At 41.7% G+C, this 16,633-nt stretch overlaps 1 protein-coding gene across 5 annotated transcripts in view; it reads right to left on the bottom strand.

Moving 5' to 3' along the window:
• Positions 1 to 24: 24 nt before the first annotated feature.
• SPAST (spastin) overlaps positions 25 to 16,633 on the bottom strand; it is a 56,449-nt gene continuing 39,840 nt past the window's right edge. For 4 of the 5 annotated variants that reach the window (XM_030557053.1, XM_030557052.1, XM_030557050.1 and 1 more), the window contains 5 exons: positions 14,043 to 14,085; positions 13,208 to 13,287; positions 7,388 to 7,458; positions 5,420 to 5,460; positions 25 to 292 (listed from right to left, as the gene is read on the bottom strand). In XM_030557053.1, coding sequence (XP_030412913.1) covers positions 170 to 292; positions 5,420 to 5,460; positions 7,388 to 7,458; positions 13,208 to 13,287; positions 14,043 to 14,085 — 358 coding nt within the window. In that variant the 3' untranslated portion in view covers positions 25 to 169. Of the gene's footprint in view, positions 293 to 5,419; positions 5,461 to 7,387; positions 7,459 to 11,374; positions 11,435 to 13,207; positions 13,288 to 14,042; positions 14,086 to 16,633 lie in introns of those variants that run through there. The other variant, XM_030557054.1, reaches the window with a different exon arrangement.

Raw genomic sequence — 16,633 nt, 5'->3', positions numbered from 1 at the left:
ACTTTTCATATTGTATAGTTTTTCTTTCAATCAATCAATCAATCTCAAGTTGCCAGTGCAGATATTTAAAAGATCTGTGAAGTCCTGTAAACTCTGGCTGTATTCCCACAGTCTGTATCAATTGCTCATTGCAGGCAGCACTTTCTCCTCACTTTTATACAGCAGCTCTTCAAACGGTAGTATCACCAAAGTCCTTGTTCCAGCGAATATATGCATCCAGGGTTTGAGGGCTCAAACTGCGCTTTATCTTCTTCAAAGACTCTGTGAAATCAGACAATCTGATATTCCTCATCTAGACAAAAAACAAAAGACATTTTAAGATCATGAATGTCTGTGTGTCACGTGCTTACTCAAATGAAGACTTTGGGCTTGACTTTCAGAGCAATACAATATAAATGGTGCTAACATTTGGGTTTGTGGAGCCAAGATAGTTAGACTACAATGAGAAACACAGGTAATATACTATACAAAAATCTGATAATTCTAGCTCACAAGAGACTTAAAATAAAGTGAAATGTTATTACTTTCTATTCCACTAGGTGGTGCTAGCCAGTGCATGTGAGGGGCCTGCATCCAATCAGACTAGTATGACCTTGTTCATGGTGGTGTCTTTTCCAGATAACAGGATTCAAGTGTCATATCATTCAGCGGGGTTTTGTGGTGTAATGCCCCTAGTCCACAGATGACATCCCCTTACTCTCCAAAGTTATATTAAAATGTAACTTCAGAACATTGCTGTAAGGCAGAGGTGGGCAAACTATGGCCCGCAGGACTGTCCTGCCCAGCCCCTCGACCTCCTGGCTTGGGAGGCTAGCCCCCAGGCCCTCCCCTGCTGTCCTCCCTCCCCCCGCTGGCACAATACTCTGGGCAGCGGGACTGTGAGCTCCTGGAGCAGCGCAGCTGCAGAGCCCGGCCTGACCCAGTGAGCTGTGCTGCATGGCGGCAGCGTGGCCCAGCTTCAGTCAGGTGGCGCAGCTGTAGTGCCACCAGCCACCGGTGCTCCAGGCAGTATGGTAAGGGGGCAGGGAGCGGGGGGGGGGGGGGGGGGGGGGTTGGATAGAGGGCAGGAGAATTCAGGATGGTGGTCGGGGTGGAGGGTGTGGATAGGGGTTGGGGAAGGAACAGGGGGTTGAATGGGGGCAGGGCAGTCAGGAAGCAAGGGGGGTTGGATGGGGTGGAGGGGGGCAGTCAGAGGAAGGGGTTCCGGGGCAGTCAGGGGACAGGGAGAAGGGGTGGTTGGATGGGGCAGGGGGTCCCAGAGGGGCCATCAGGGAACAGGGAGGTTGGATGGGGCAGATAGGAGGTGGGGGCCACAACCCCGTCCATACAATTTACGAAACCTGATGCGGCCCTCAGGCCAAAAAGTTTGCCAGCCCCTGCTCTAAGGAATCAAAAGAACAGTCAGGCTATACAAAAATTATGTGCTAAGAATTAGGAGGCAGAAGTTTATTAAAGGAAGGGTAAAATAATGAAGGGAAATTTCCAGATTGCCAAGCAAACAAAACAGTTATACATCTTTCACAGCTTAGGAGACTGAGAAAGCTGTTCAAGTCTGCGAGACTAAACAAATCACAAACTGTTCTAAACTGCCCTGAGTTTGGATTACACAAACCAAAAGGCTCCAACTTCATATCAGCATACTCCTCTTCAAAAACAGCTATGGTAAGGAGAGCTAAGAGTTTAGTTCACATCTGCAGCACCCACCCTGGGAAGTTACAGTGCAACACTTTGGTCATACCACTATTCACACTCACAGTAGGCCTTCGGGGCAGTACAGACAAACCCTGCATGAATGCACACATTACAATCTCAAAAGCACCACATTTCTTTGGGCCTAGTGCTTGCTAGTGCATCCACATGTGTCACAGTGACAGACAAAGAGAAATACCATGGGGCACAGGCACAAACTTTCTCCAGTGCCAGTGGGTGCCCGCCCCTAGCCCTGCCCTAACTCCACCCCTTGCCAGCCCCTGGCCCCACCCCCATTCCAACCCCATCCCCAAAATCCCCACTCTAACTCTGCCCCCATTGGATCCCTTCCCCAAATCCCCACCTCGGCCCTGCCTCTTCCTCCAGCGCACCGTGTTCCCCCTCCTCCGCCCTCCTTCCTTGCCCTGCGCATCAGCTGTTTCCTGGCACAAGCACTGGGAGGGAGGAGGGAGAAGCAGGACATGACAGCGAGCTCACAGGAGAAGCAGAGGCAAACTGGAGCAGGGGGGTGAGGCAGGGCCACAGGGAGCTGCCGGTGGGTGCTGAGCACCCACCAATTTTTTTCCGTGGGTGCTCCAGCCCCGGAGCACCCACAGAGTCGGCACCTATGCCATGGGGCAGGGAGCTGCAGTAAATTTTTTTTAATATACAGTCAAATCCTATGACAACAAGGCATTCAGCTAGGTGTAGAACAAATCCACAATCCAAGAATGGCTGGCTGAATACTATTAATAGGTTGAGTACATACAAATGCATCACATATATATGTGGGCCCCCTATGACTGCTGCTTCTGCTTACTCTGTCAGAGGTAAGTCTTTAGAGACAGGGAGAAATCAGCTTATAAATACGGCAAGATTGTGAGAGTCCCCTGTCAGGGTGACCCACGACTTTTACATGGGCTTCATCCCTTTACAAAAGCTTGGACAACAAGGCTGTGTGACATTGCACTCCATACGTTTTATGCTTCTGAGTGTGAATATGATGTAACTGAAATATGCTTTATGCAAAAAGTCTCTTGTAAGGTATCATAACAAAGGTTATAACCCACTGAATATATTCCTCCTGTTTGTATGCATGTATCATTTTTGTATCTGAAGCTAGAAATATGAAGTATAACTCCGAGGTCCTATTGTAATTATGCAAAGTGTGGGCCATTAATGGTGGTTTTGAATCTTGATGGCTCCCATTGACTAGGACAATTGGTTGTAAATGGTTTATTTACCTGCAAGCCTTCCTGTGTATGTGTGGGCCAACCCAGGAAGAATGGAGACTAGGGATCTTACAGTAACATGTGGCCATATCACATGATACTGGAATCCATCTTAATCCCTGTACTTTTCCATGGATGAGGCGGGGGTGGGGACAAGCACAGACAAGAGATTCCCGCCTTGTGCCAAAGCTATAAAAGGGGGTGGAGCAGGACAAAAGGGGCTACCAATCACGAAAAAACCCCTGGTTACCACCCGAGATGTCTGCCAGAACTAACAAGGACTGTAGGAAAGGATTGGGCCCAGACTAGGAAGGCATCTAGTCTGTGAAAGAAGTTTATTGGAACATCTCTGAGGGTGAGATTACCTATAATCAGTTTCTTAATGTATTATGCTTAGACTTGTGTGTTTTTGTTTTATTTTGCTTGGTGACTTACTTTGTTCTGTCTTTTTACTTGAACCCACTTAAATCCTACTTTTTATACCTAATAAAATCACTTTTATTATTAAACCCAGAGTAAGTGATTAATACCTGGGGGAGCAGACAGTTGTGCATCTCTCTTTCTATCAGTGTTATAGAGGGTGGACAATTTATGAATTTATCCTGCATAAGCTTTACACCATGTAAAACAGATTTATTTGGAGTTCAGCCTTTCTGGGAGCTTGAACACTGGGTGCTGGGAAAGTCCCTGTTAACTGAGAATCCCTGGGCTGAGTGAATCTCAAGTTTCAGCGAACTGCAGAGAGGCATGGCCCAACCTCTGGGCCTGTGCTGGAGCTGACTGGAGTGTTTAACTCAGCAAGACAGGAGTGGAGGTTTGTTCTCAGTGGATTCCAGCTCACTGAGTGACAGTCTCAAGGGGAGTGTCTGTGACTAGTCACAGGCTGCACCTCTGAAGAAATAAGCAGCCAGGAAATGAAGCTTCTCCCTGCTCCTCTCCTGCAATATGTATGGGGCATACACATACTGGGGGAGAAAGGCTGAGGAATATGGAAGCTCATCTAATCCCTCTGCCACTTGGCGGTTTGTGTTCAAAAGTCTTCCCCTTCATCGCTCTGGCTTTACTCCATTTTTTCAGGAGTAAGCTGTAGACTGGGCTTTGATTTGTTCAGCTTTTTTCGCATGCATTTTTTGAGATTCAGTATGAATGTTTTTCTAAGCAGTAGCGTAGTTACTAGGCTATGACATATCACTTAAGCTGCTGGTTTGGTAGTACCTCCCTGTGTTGGATGTGGAAATGCCTGTGTAACTTAAGAATACTGAGATGCATTAATTTTGTGACTATCATATCAAATGGTCCATATATGCACACTTACTCATGTTAAACACACTAATCAGGTGCACCAGTAATTCTGCATCTCTGTGTGCTATGAACCCCCACTAAATCAACAGGTTTTATTATTTGTATTACTGGATATGGACCCCATTTGTATTAATGGACCCAGGACCCCATTGTGCTAGGCACTTTACAAAAAACACAGAACAAAGAGAGAGTCCCTGCCCTAAAGAGCTTACAGTTCAGACAACAGTTTATATCTTTTGTTGGGAAAACTAACCTGTTTATAAAATAAAATGAAAGGACTCTTTTCAGCTACTTTGAATAATTTAAGATTTAAACCCAAAGTAAGTTTTAATACACCACTATCTGCTGGTGAGCACCGTAGAGGCTCTGAAGTTTAACCCAAGTCAAATCCCACCTGCATTCTCCAGAGGCACAAGCTACATGAAGTGTTCTTAGTCTTCCCACCCTTACTGCTAATACGGGCCAAATCATGCCCACACTTGTGTACATCCCATCCAGTCCTACTGAAGTTCTGGGGTGTAAGTTAGCACAGAATTTGACACTACCTCAACTACTGTTCTTAGATACACTTATTCTGAACATAGATCTTATGAATTTTTTAACCACACATGCCAAAAAACACATTCATATTGAGATTTCAAAATAGCTTCTTAAAAAAAAATCATTGCTATTCGGCATTTTGCATTGGCAAATACAATTTTGTTAGGAATAACTGATAAAGTTAGTTTCTCAGATCTGAAGAAATAGCTCTGTGTAAGCTTAGAAGCTTGTCTCTCTCACCAACAGAAGTTCTCCCAGTCAAACCTTGTCTCTCTAATATACTGAGACCAACACTGCATACATAAAGTCACCATAGTCATTGTAGCCTTTCAGTATGTGTCTGGGGGAAGCCTCACATTCCATGTTACCAATATTTTTAGAGAGATCTTTTCACTTAACTCAAGCAAGGAAAAAAGGTTAAAAAAGTTAAGCAACAATATTTTTACAATAATTTAGAAACATCTATCAGAGGGGTAGCCGTGTTAGTCTGTATCCACAAAAACAACAAGGAGTCCGGTGGCACCTTAAAGACTAGAAAGTTTATGCTCAACTAAATCTGTTAGTCTTTAAGATGCCACCGGACTCCTCGTTGTTTCTTAAAAAAACATCTGTATATACTCCACTCAGAAAGGAAAAGTCATGTTATAGCAGCTTACCTCACTGGCAGACATATTCTTTACCTGTTCTGGTTTTAGTTCTGTTTAAAACAAATATAAAAAAAGAGTAATGAGCTTCACAAGAAGAACCATCAAAACATTTTATGTTCAATTCTACCCTGAAAAGTGATTGAAAATGGCATCTTGCAACTCAACATGCCTGCTCCTTGTATATTCAGAGTGAGATCTGCTTGCTTTAACTGACTACAATTTGTGTTGATTTTCACTCCTCTTAGCCTTGCACAGCCAACAGAGCTGAGAGTGTGAAATGATTCCATTTCTCTTTGTGCATCAACAGAATTATTTTTTAAGTTCAAGTCAGTTAAATGAGATTGCACAAGTTTAAAAGCAATGATTCTGCAGGGGTGTTCAAATAATGACCCCATTGACAATAGACTGCACAGCAGAGTATAACTGAGGGCATTCACTTGCCCTGCAGAAGTTTTACTATCAGTAGGGTATGAGAAGAGTTGTAGTTTGTAGGGCTGGCATTTAAAAGGAACTTTTTTTTTCCCCCACTTCACATTTTAGATGGAAGCCAGAAAGGAGGCGGAGAGGGGAAAAGATTTCAAACCCCACAGTGCAGTTTTTATGGGCTCTTCTCAGAGAGGTACATTCTAAATATGAAGAGTATACATTACAGACAAAAAGGTACAGACATTTTAGTGCACCCATCAGTTGCAAGTGTAAGCACAAATGTTTCCAACTTACTGGAGGAATATAACTTATGATGGCTCTTACGAGACAGCCACTTTTAATACAATACTGTTCCCCCATTTTCATGCAGTGTAGTAGACCTGTGATTCCCAAAGTCCAAATCACACTGACTCATGACAGCCCATTAAAAGTAGCTACTGAAGGGAATGTGGAGAGAAAGGAAAGTTACTTGCCAGCAACTGGAGTTCAAAATATTTACAGATTCACACTCTAGAATTTGTGCACTGTGCCTCGAATCCATGAATCACTTCAAAACAGCTTACTGTTGGGGGACCTGTGGCACCTCAACTCGTGTAAAGTCAGGTTACAGAAGGATTACATCCTTCAGTTGCCCTCAGTTCTTCTTTGCCTGCCTGAAAGACTCCAAAGCGAAGAGGAGGGTGGGAGAGTGTAGCAGAGGCACACAGAGGCGATATATTTGGAAACTCCAGTTACCGTTAAGTAGTAATCTCTTCTTCATAAAATTGTCTCTGCTGATCCCCCATGTAAAAGATGAGCTAACAGTAGCAATACCTAGAAGGACTGAGCAGTCGAACAGTAACTAAAGGACTGCTTTTCTGACACAAGCATCCAATTTGGCTCCCACATTGAAAGTGAGTGAGCAGTGCTAAATAAAAGTGTTGTTCTAACTAAAAATTTCAAAGAGGAATGTCAAAGGCAGGACACTGAGGCAGCCACAACCCTACTTGATTGGGCTCATGTAATTCCATCATTCAATCTCAAATGGTCCTAACAGCTGAAAGTCAGTTTTCATACTTTCAGACAATCCCTGAATCAAGACAAAATTCCCCCATGGCATTTCTTCCTGAAGGCAACCACCAAGCAATATGATCTGAACAGCTTTGTTCACATCCAATTTATCAAGCAGGCAGAGAATGTTCTCTAATACAGACAGCAGTAAGGGATATGGTCTAGTTAAGACGGAACTGACACTAACTTGGGAAGTACCTCATTCCATGAGTGGAGGCATAACAAACTGAAATGTTTCCATCACCTGTTAATATCAAATGGTTCCTTTTCATGGCATTTTGAAACACACTAAAAAGCAATGCTAGACAGCCACACCTTGCCACATACAGCAACACAAGACCCAGGATGTCATGGATCTATTCTGATTAATTTTGGAGATTTGAGAGAGATGGACAAATGATTTGTAAGACACAACAACAGTATCTTTAATTTCCTGAAGAAGTTTCTTAAAACAAAACAAAAAAAACAAAAACACACTATAGAAAAAGTCACATCACTCACCTCGAATAGGGCCCAGTGCTGCATCCTTTGCTAAGGCAGTTAAGTCACTTCCTGAGTATCCATCTGTCATTCTTTGTAAAGGGGGAGAAGGGAGGGATAGAAAAACTTTCAGTGATCTGCATCTTTATACATGCATATCAGCGAAGAGTGAAATAGTATTTCTCTCAGATTAAAATGACAAACTGCACAGCATAATTAGTCAATTATATAAATGTTACTTCAAACACATTTCTCAACTGAAAAAACACATCCATTAAAGTTCAATATCAGTATTAAATGTAAGTAGCATTTTGGCAATCGAAGTCTAGGAACTGGGATCTATTGCTGAATGCCATTTTAACACACACACACACACACACACACACACACACACACACACACACACCTTTAAACAACCCACTAGATTGTCAGTACTTTTTACTCTCAAGTACTTGCCGAGGACTGTCCAAATACAGCTGTTGCAGCTTCTTCATATGACAATGACTAAATTCTAATGATAAATACTTTATGCTGTGCTTCCAGCCCATGACCAGTTTTTTTGGTGATTCAGTCTACAGTAGAACCTCAGGAGTTACGAATACCAGAGTTACAAACTGACTGGTCAACTACACACCTCATTTGGAACTGGAAGTATGCAATCAGGCAGCAGCAGACACACACACACACACAAAAAAAACAAAATAAGACATGCAAATATAGTACTGTGTTAAATGTAAATTACTACAAAAATTAAGGGGAAATTTTAAAAAAGATTTGACAAGGCAACTAAACAGTTTCTGTGCTGGTTTCATTTAAATTACAATTGTTTAAAGCAACATTTTTCTTCTGCATAGTAAAGTTTCAAAGCTGTATTAAGTCAATGTTGAGTTGTAAAACTTTTGAAAGAACCACCCTAACACATTGTTCAGAGTTACAAACATTTCAGAGATATGAACAATCTCTATTCCAGAGGTGTTCATGATTGAAGTTCCACTGTACTTTAGGGACTACTGCAGGAATCTCACCAAAGACTAAACTTGAAAAACATGGTGAGGACTGAAAAGAATCTTAGCATTTTTTTAAATATGCAGAGTTCCTATTTTGTGGCATGTTGTTGGTACACTTCACACATTGCAAGAAGTTTTTCCTTAAAACTTACAAACTTTTGTTGATACTGCAGCCAGATAATAAGTGAAAAAGTGTATACTATGGAAAAATCACACTTTCAAACATCACCACCAAATACTATCTGCCTATCTTATTGTTTTATACTGCTGCCCATTATGGTAGTATCTGAATGCCTTCTAGTAGACTTCCTGGCGTGTCTGACATTCTTCCTTTTGGGGAGAAAAAGCAGTGGGTAGGGTTTTTGCTTTTGTTGTTTTATTTTTATTAATTTCCTTTTTTAGTTGGTAGGGGTGTCATGTGTAGAAAGAGGTGTCAGCATGGAGTGCTTCATTCTTAGGGTGAGGAGGCTTTTTCCGAGAGGAAGGTTTTGCAGCATTTCCTAAAAACAATCATACTCTGGGGTTGCCTGATCCCCTCTGGGAGTTTGTTCCACAGCTGGATCCTTTACACCAATAATGCTTTATCCCAACACTTTTACAGGCTTTGTAATCTGAACTGTGCCAGAACTGCAGCTGTCACTGTGGTTTATGGATTGAAATTTAGTCTATAATAAAGCTTGACACTGATCCATTAACTGCTGTGAAAATGAGGACCAAAGCCTTAAACTGGTTTCACAAGCTAACTAGGAAACAATGGAGGAACTTCGGTTAAGGCTTCATGTGCTCACAGCAGCCTAAGCCACAAAGAAGATGGGCAGTCCTATTCTGAACCAGCTGGAGCCTGCAGATTGTCTTCATAGTCAGCTTCATAATGAGTTACTATAATCAGCCTGGAGGTGACAAATGCATGGATTACTATGGGCTGGTCCTTTTCTAGGAGAAAGCAGCATTTTTCCTAATAAGATGGAGATGAAAAAAGGTAGCAATGCCACCTAGTCATCCAAGCTTAGTCAGGCAAACAAACTTGAGGCTTTGCACCACTGTGATGACTGGGGGTCTTATGGCTTCAAAAGCACGATGGAGACAATGTTTAGGATAACTCTTCAAAAGCTTTTTCCCTTTTTGACCAGGATCCTTTTGGTCTTATCTGAGTTCAGCTTGAGCCAACTGCTCTTCATTCAAAAGCAGATTTCTTGTTGGCATTCTGACATTTTAGAGGGTGCATCAATTGAAAAAGGGGTATCTAGATGAGTGTAATTGGAATACTGTTGGCAGCTGAGGCCATGGCAACTCAGTCTCTCACAGGGGTCTTATATAGATGCTGGAGAGAAGGAGGGAGAATATGGATACCTCTGTGACCCTGCACATGGGGGCCTTTGGAGAGGATATGCAATTACCCAATCACCACTCCAAGTTCTGCTGGAGAGGAACAACTGAGCCACTGTAGTGCTGAGCCCTCTATTCCTATTATGTATCACATGTCTAAATACTTCAGAAGTGAATTGCAAAGCAAGAGAAATCATGTCCTTTACTGCTCATTTAAGAAATATAAAGATCATAGAATTATAGGGTTGGAAGGGACCTCAGCAGGTCATCTAGTCCAACCCCAAGCTCAAGGCAGGACCAATTCCCAGACAGATTTTTACCCCAGTTCCCTAAATGGCCCCGCTCAAGGACTGAACTCACAACCCTGGGTTTAGCAGGCCAATGCTCAAACCACTGAACTATCACTCCCTGTGGGGCACAAAGTTTTTCCCCCTCCTAAGAAGGCTGAAGTCAACATCCCCTTCAATCTCCAATCAGGGCTGCAAGAGCTGTACTTCAGGCTTTAGTCTCATTCTCCAAATTAACCATTCGGGTGCTTCAAAAGATTTGCTGAAGTCAATCAATCAAAAAGAGGGAAACCAGTACTGGCATTTCCAATGTGAAAAACAAGGAGAAAAAAAAACAAAAAAACCCACATTATATACTGAAAAGGAACAGTAAAGAATAGCAAAAAAAGGAAAAAATTCTGCTGTACCCCCCACCTTTCAAAAGCAGCCATTAGAAATTGTCAAGAGGCACAAAAATGGCCCATTAAAGGAGCTAGTTCATCAAATTTTCTGGAGGCCCTGCACTCAATTACTTTTCTGTTGTTTGTGGGAGAAAGAGGGTTTAGTAGAATTAAGAATAAATCCCAGTCTCTTGCCAACCAAGGAAATGTGGCAAGTCAGTCAAGTGAACAAAGTCTATCGTAGGGAAGGGGTAGCACAAATAATTTTTCAAAAGTTGTGCTTAGTGATGTTTGTATGTTTGCACATAGAATCAACAGTCACAGCACTTAACTCGCAAACCCCATTTTTTACTTCAGTTAGATATTAGTGCATCTGACATGGCTGAAGAGTTTTCTGCAAGTGTGAATTAAGATGACAATAAATGCAACTTTATTGTGCTGCAAATGTATGTGATATTGCAGATTCAAAATGGCTGATGCATACTAACCCCGCTGAACACATGTGCATGCGCCCCTCAAACACACACAAAAATAAATGACACCTCACTCAGTTTTCCTCCTCCATGATCTACCAAGTAGATTCTTTAGTATTTCAGAAGTGTAACAGGAGAGAGAAACATTTCTTATTTCCCTCTCCCTTCTTTACCTCCTAAATAGCATTCATAATGGGGTACCTAACATCCAGAGGATGAGCACATAGTAGTATTGTGTGATCCATAAGAATTTTCACAATGGAAAGCTCAAGTACTTAAGATTTTAAATTTTGCATTAAAAATACCAAACAGCAAAAATATTGGAAAGGCTTTACACTTATGGAATCCTTGCTATTCCATGCTTAAAATTTCAGAATTGCCAACTCCAAAAATGCACAAAGTCAGGAAAAAGCAAAACAAAAACCAACGAGATTTGTTTTCAACCTGAAATGCACACAAAATGTAGAACAGGTGATCTCTTTAGTCAGCTGGGAAAGACTGGGCTTGCTTAGAGGTTGGGTGGGAAGGAGCTTGCCTTTGTTTCCTGTCTCCCTGCCCCAGGCACAGTGCTGATCAGCATATTTCAACAGCAGATCTAGGTGGTGAGAAAACAGTGTGAACAGTACTCTCTTACACAGACTGACGGGGAAAAAATGGTGTTTTTCATAACTTCCAAAATGTGTGCAATTCATTCTCAACATGTTACATCTAGAAAGGGACATAAGAGGTTCTAGAAGTATATTATAAACAAATGAATGATGAAGGAAAAGTGTAGGTCCTCTATTGAGCAGGGAAGAAGAGCTAATAATGGACAAGGTTCAAGAAAGCTGAGGTGTTAAACACCTATTTTGCATCGGTCTTCACTAAAAAGGTAAATTGTGACCAGTTATTTAATATCAGTTAACGTTACCAAAGGGGAAGAAACACAGGCCAAAATAAGGAAGGAACAGGTTACAGGATATTTAGATAAGTTCGCTGTACTGAAGTCAGCAAGACCTGATGAAATTTACCCTACTTAAGGAACTAGTTGAACCAGTCTTGGAACTACCAGCTATTATCCCTGAGAACTCCTGGAGGATAGGTGGAAAAGGGCAAATGCAGTACTTGTTTTCAAAAAGGGGAACAAAGAGGATATGGGAAACTAGCAACCAATCAGCCCAATTTGAATACCCAGAAAGATACTGGAACACATTATTAATTATATTTTTAAGTACCTAGAGGATACGAGGGTTTATAAGTAGGCTTGGAAGGATTAGATTTTTATTGGTAGATGTTGGTGGGGTTCCACTGGGGGTCTGGTCTGGGTCCTTACTATTTAATATTTTAATCAATGACTTGGCTAATGAGTGAAAAATATGCTTATAAAATTTGCAGATGACAGCAAGATGGGAGGGGTTGCATGCAGTTTGAAGGACAGGATTCGAATTCAAAATGACTGATAAATTAGAGAGTTGGTCTGAAATCAACAAGATGAAATTCAATAGAGACAAGTGGAAAGTACTTCATTTAGGAAGAAAAATTAAATGCACACCTACAAAATGGGAAAAGACTGGCTAGAGTGATAGTACTGCTGAAAAGGATCTGAGGATTAAAATGGAACAAACTGAATACAAGACAACAATGTGATGAAGTTGTGGAAAAGGCTCATATCATTCTGAAGTGAAGTGTATTAACAGTAGCATCGAATACATAATACATGGGAAGTAATTGTCTCGCTCTAATCAGCACTGGTGAGGCCTCATCTGGAATACTGTATCCAGTGATGCCACATTTTAAGAAATAAATAGATAAATTGGAGGGAGTATCCAGAGGAATGCAACAAAAATGATCAAAGGTTTAGAAAACACGACCTATGAGGCAAGGTTAAAAAACTGGCATGTACAGTCTTGAGAAAACACTGAGGGGAGGAACAGAACAGTCAGCAAAAATGTTAAAGCTATTATAAAAAGAGGATGGTGATCAACTGTTCTCCACATTCAAAGGTAGAACAAGAAAATCTGCTTAATATGTGGCAAGGGAGATTTACATTAGATATTAGGAAAATCTTTCTAACTATAAGGATAGCTGAGCATGGGAATAGGCTTCCAAGGGAAGTTGTGAAATCCTCATCATTGGAGGTTTTTAATAACAGGTTAGACAAACATGTCAGGGATGGTCTAGGTCTAGCTATACGTGGTCTTGCCTCAGCGCAGAGGGCTGGACTAGATGATCATCTCTTGATGTCCCTTCCAGCCCTATTTTTCTACAGGCAAGGTTACAATTTCAGTGTTCCTGATAACTAGCATTAGTTCTAAATGTAACTGACAGAGCAGTTGATATGAATGTTGTGGACCAGCAATATTGTTAGCAGAACTATCAAAGTACTTACCTGGCTAGTTGTGCCAGCTCTTTTTGGGTCAATGGACTTCCTTGCTTGCTTAAAAGATTTTTTAATAAAATCAATCTCGTCTGAAAAGAAGCATTTATCAGTTGTAAGTTCACGTACCAAAAAAAATATTTATTTATTTACGATAAAAGCTATTAGAAGATATAAAACAAAAATATATGGAATGTTTCTGTGAATTCAGAAGCCTATGACATTAGCAGTACTTTTGACTATGGTGTACATGTCAATACTTTAAAAGGTCATATGGATTTAGTAATCATGAAATTGAGGGCCCCATTGGTTCCAGCCAGGCACTGTACAATCATGACAACTAAACTACAATCTTGATCAGAGACGCTTCTGCTGCTGCTAAGATAGCGAACAGTGCTAATAGTTTTTTGTTTTAGTGTTGAAGAACTGCTAAAATTAGGCCACACAATTTTTTTAATCTTTTGCATGAAGTAATTTCATGACAAAACAAACACACCTGCTGTTGCAGTATTCTAGGCATATCAAAACATGTCCTTGTCTGCTTAATCACTACACAGCCTATACAACAAACAGCTGCCCAGAAGGAGGAAGCGGCTACTAGCAGATTTGATTATAGTAAGTACATCAGAATATAAGAACTTGAATATTCACCTAAGTGGCATAAACTTACCATACTGGCCAAAGTGAATTAGCAGACACTGGTAAGTCACAAAATTCAGCAATTTGCAATAAGTCTACCGATCATTAGGGCACATTAACAAGGTTCTATAATATATTTTCTTGTTTTTCCTATAAAACAGGTTTTTAAGAACTCGCAGAAAGAAATGCACACAAGCCACGCACTTACCTCTTCATTTGGTAAAGATACATACACCCGTTTGGTGAATCGTCTGAAAACAAAGTAACATTTTAATATTTCAGAAGAACTAGTTAGTAAAAGCTGACATTTGATAAAGTACACATTTCATGCCCATGCCACCAACACTAATATTTTTTGTTACCTATAGTAATTAACTAAAGAAAACAAACTTAGATAGGGAATAGCAAATCTGAAATCCTTGCCCCTTGACTGAGACAGTCCAGGATGTAGCTAGATAAGAAGCAAAAAGAACGTCTGGCATCAGAGAAGGTATGTAATTTAACTTGATATATTATTTTAGTGCCATGATTGTTTCTTTTAGCTCCTCACAAAGGTAGGTGCATTAAAGCAAGGTTTACTTGGGTCTTGTGGCAGCTGTTCCCATGAGGATGGCACTTGGAGAATAAGGGGAATTTTTGATACACCTTCCATGATGTTGTAGTATGCAAATAGTTGTACTTGACATTTGTAGCTTTTGCATTATGTCCGTTTTCTAAATAATGGAAAAACTTTACATAGCCTGAACCCCAACAGGTTATTAATATTTGATTTATCTAGAAGCTTATCCTAGTACAGGAAGGTATGGTTTGCACTATCCAGATTGAATTTTGCCCACTCTTTTACCATCAGTGAGAAATCTCTTGATCAGTACGGTATATGCATATTCTCACTTGTGGGAGACTAACAAGAAGTACAACCGTTTAGGAAGGTAGGCTGAGGGCCAAATTGAGTGTGGGGTGATACATAAGGTCTGAACGAAACTCCAGGTAGTAGCCCTGCAGATTTTAAAGATACAAACATTATGGACATGCCATTGATGCTACCTTAGCCCTAATGAAACTCTTACGGAAGAAAATACTGGACTTGCCTGTAGCTCTTAACATGTTCATGGATAACATCTCCCTACAAGGATTCCAATGACTCTGCATAGTCAGATACTTCAGATCAGACTCTCCAGCCCAAGCTGGTAACGTCTATCCCTACAACCATCAGTGTCAGAATGAATAGAACATCATTTTTAACATGTTCTCGTATTGTCCAGAATCTTTGGAGTCTTTGAAAATGTTGAAGAATGTAATTCATGTTCAGAGTAATTTGTAGGGAGCCAGTGAAGTCAAATCTGCATTCCTCGGTATAGCATAAGAGAGGTGTAAGTGGGAGAGGCCATGTTACAAAGCAGAGGTTCCCAAACTGTGGTCCACAGACTTGGTCTGCGAGCTCCATCCAAGTGGTCCGTGGATAGTTCCCTCTAAGGTTCGTGCCTGGGCAGCTGCACACAAGAGAATGAAGAGCCACTCATCTAATTAGTGGAGTAGTGCAGCCATAGCTCCACTAATTAGGTGCCTGGACCCTGAAGAAGATGCACATGTAAGGTGAGGTGGTGGGCTTGTGGGGGGGAAGGAGGGAGCAGTGGGATGAGAAGACGGGGTGGGAGGAATTTGGGATGTGCACTGCTGCAGCAGCCAGAGAAAAAGGCAACTTTCCCCAGCTCCAGGGCTGCAGTGAGACACAGCCTTCTTTCCCAGCTCTGTGGCCCAGGAGAAACACCTCCTTCCTTCCAAACCCTTCTTTGGAGGCTGTCGTGGTGGGGGAGAGGGCACATCCATCACATTAGAAAGTTAAGACTACTGATATTAAAATATGAATTGTGTGCTTTTATTTGTAGAACAAAAACAAATATTTATATATAGCGCTTTTATCCAAAACGCTTTACAATAGTTAGCTAACGGTACAAACAACATTTGGAAAGATCATTAAGTGGTCTACCGAGACCCTCAGCAATTTTCAAGTGGTCCATGAGAAGAAAAACTTGAGAACCACTGTAAAGGTTTCTCAAGAATCTGAAACAAGGCCTCCTAATTCCTATTGAGGATACCATGCTTCTAATGTTCAAAAGACAAATTCAGCGCTGCTTCTATGTAGAAGTGTCTATAAAAGAGATGTTCCCCTCAGTTTACCCCTAGACCCAAAAGAATGGAAGAGATGAGTGACATGAGAGGATCTAGGAGTGTATCTGTTCAAGACCATTCCAAACTGATGGCACTAAAGGCACAAGTAACTCAAAAAGGAATGCTGAGGCTCTTCTTTAAAATAAGCATTGAGTATTTTGTTAATATTTACCACCCAACAACTCTAGCAAATTTCAGTCCAATACAATTGGAAACGTGCAACATACTTAACTGTGAAGCTTGTATTTTATAATAGGAACTAATTTAAGCAGGGCCGTCCCTAGCCATTTTGGTGCCCTACACAGCCTCCCACTCCAGCATTCACCAGCGGCAAAGCTAGGAGCCAGGGGAGTGGAGCAGGCTGGGGCCAGGTTCACTCCACTTATCGTGCGGTGAGTGCAGCAGTCCTCCGGGGGCGGGGAGGCAGTGAGGACAAGGCTGGGGAGGAGCAGGGGTGGGAAGAGGCAGAGCAGGAGTGGGGGCTTTGGGGAAGGGGTGGTGCAGGAGCGGGAAGAGGCATGCCCATGGGGGAAGAGGTGGAGCAGGGGCTGGACAAGCATGCAGCTGCGCAGGGCATCAGGAAATGTGGTGCCCCAAATTTCCTGGTGACTTATGCAGCTGCGTACTTTG

This window comes from Gopherus evgoodei, chromosome 3 (genome assembly GCF_007399415.2).
Source record: "Gopherus evgoodei ecotype Sinaloan lineage chromosome 3, rGopEvg1_v1.p, whole genome shotgun sequence".
Classification (NCBI taxonomy): domain Eukaryota; kingdom Metazoa; phylum Chordata; order Testudines; family Testudinidae; genus Gopherus; species Gopherus evgoodei.
The sequence above is the reverse complement of the archived record's forward strand: the minus strand, read 5'-3'. Positions and strand labels throughout refer to the sequence as shown.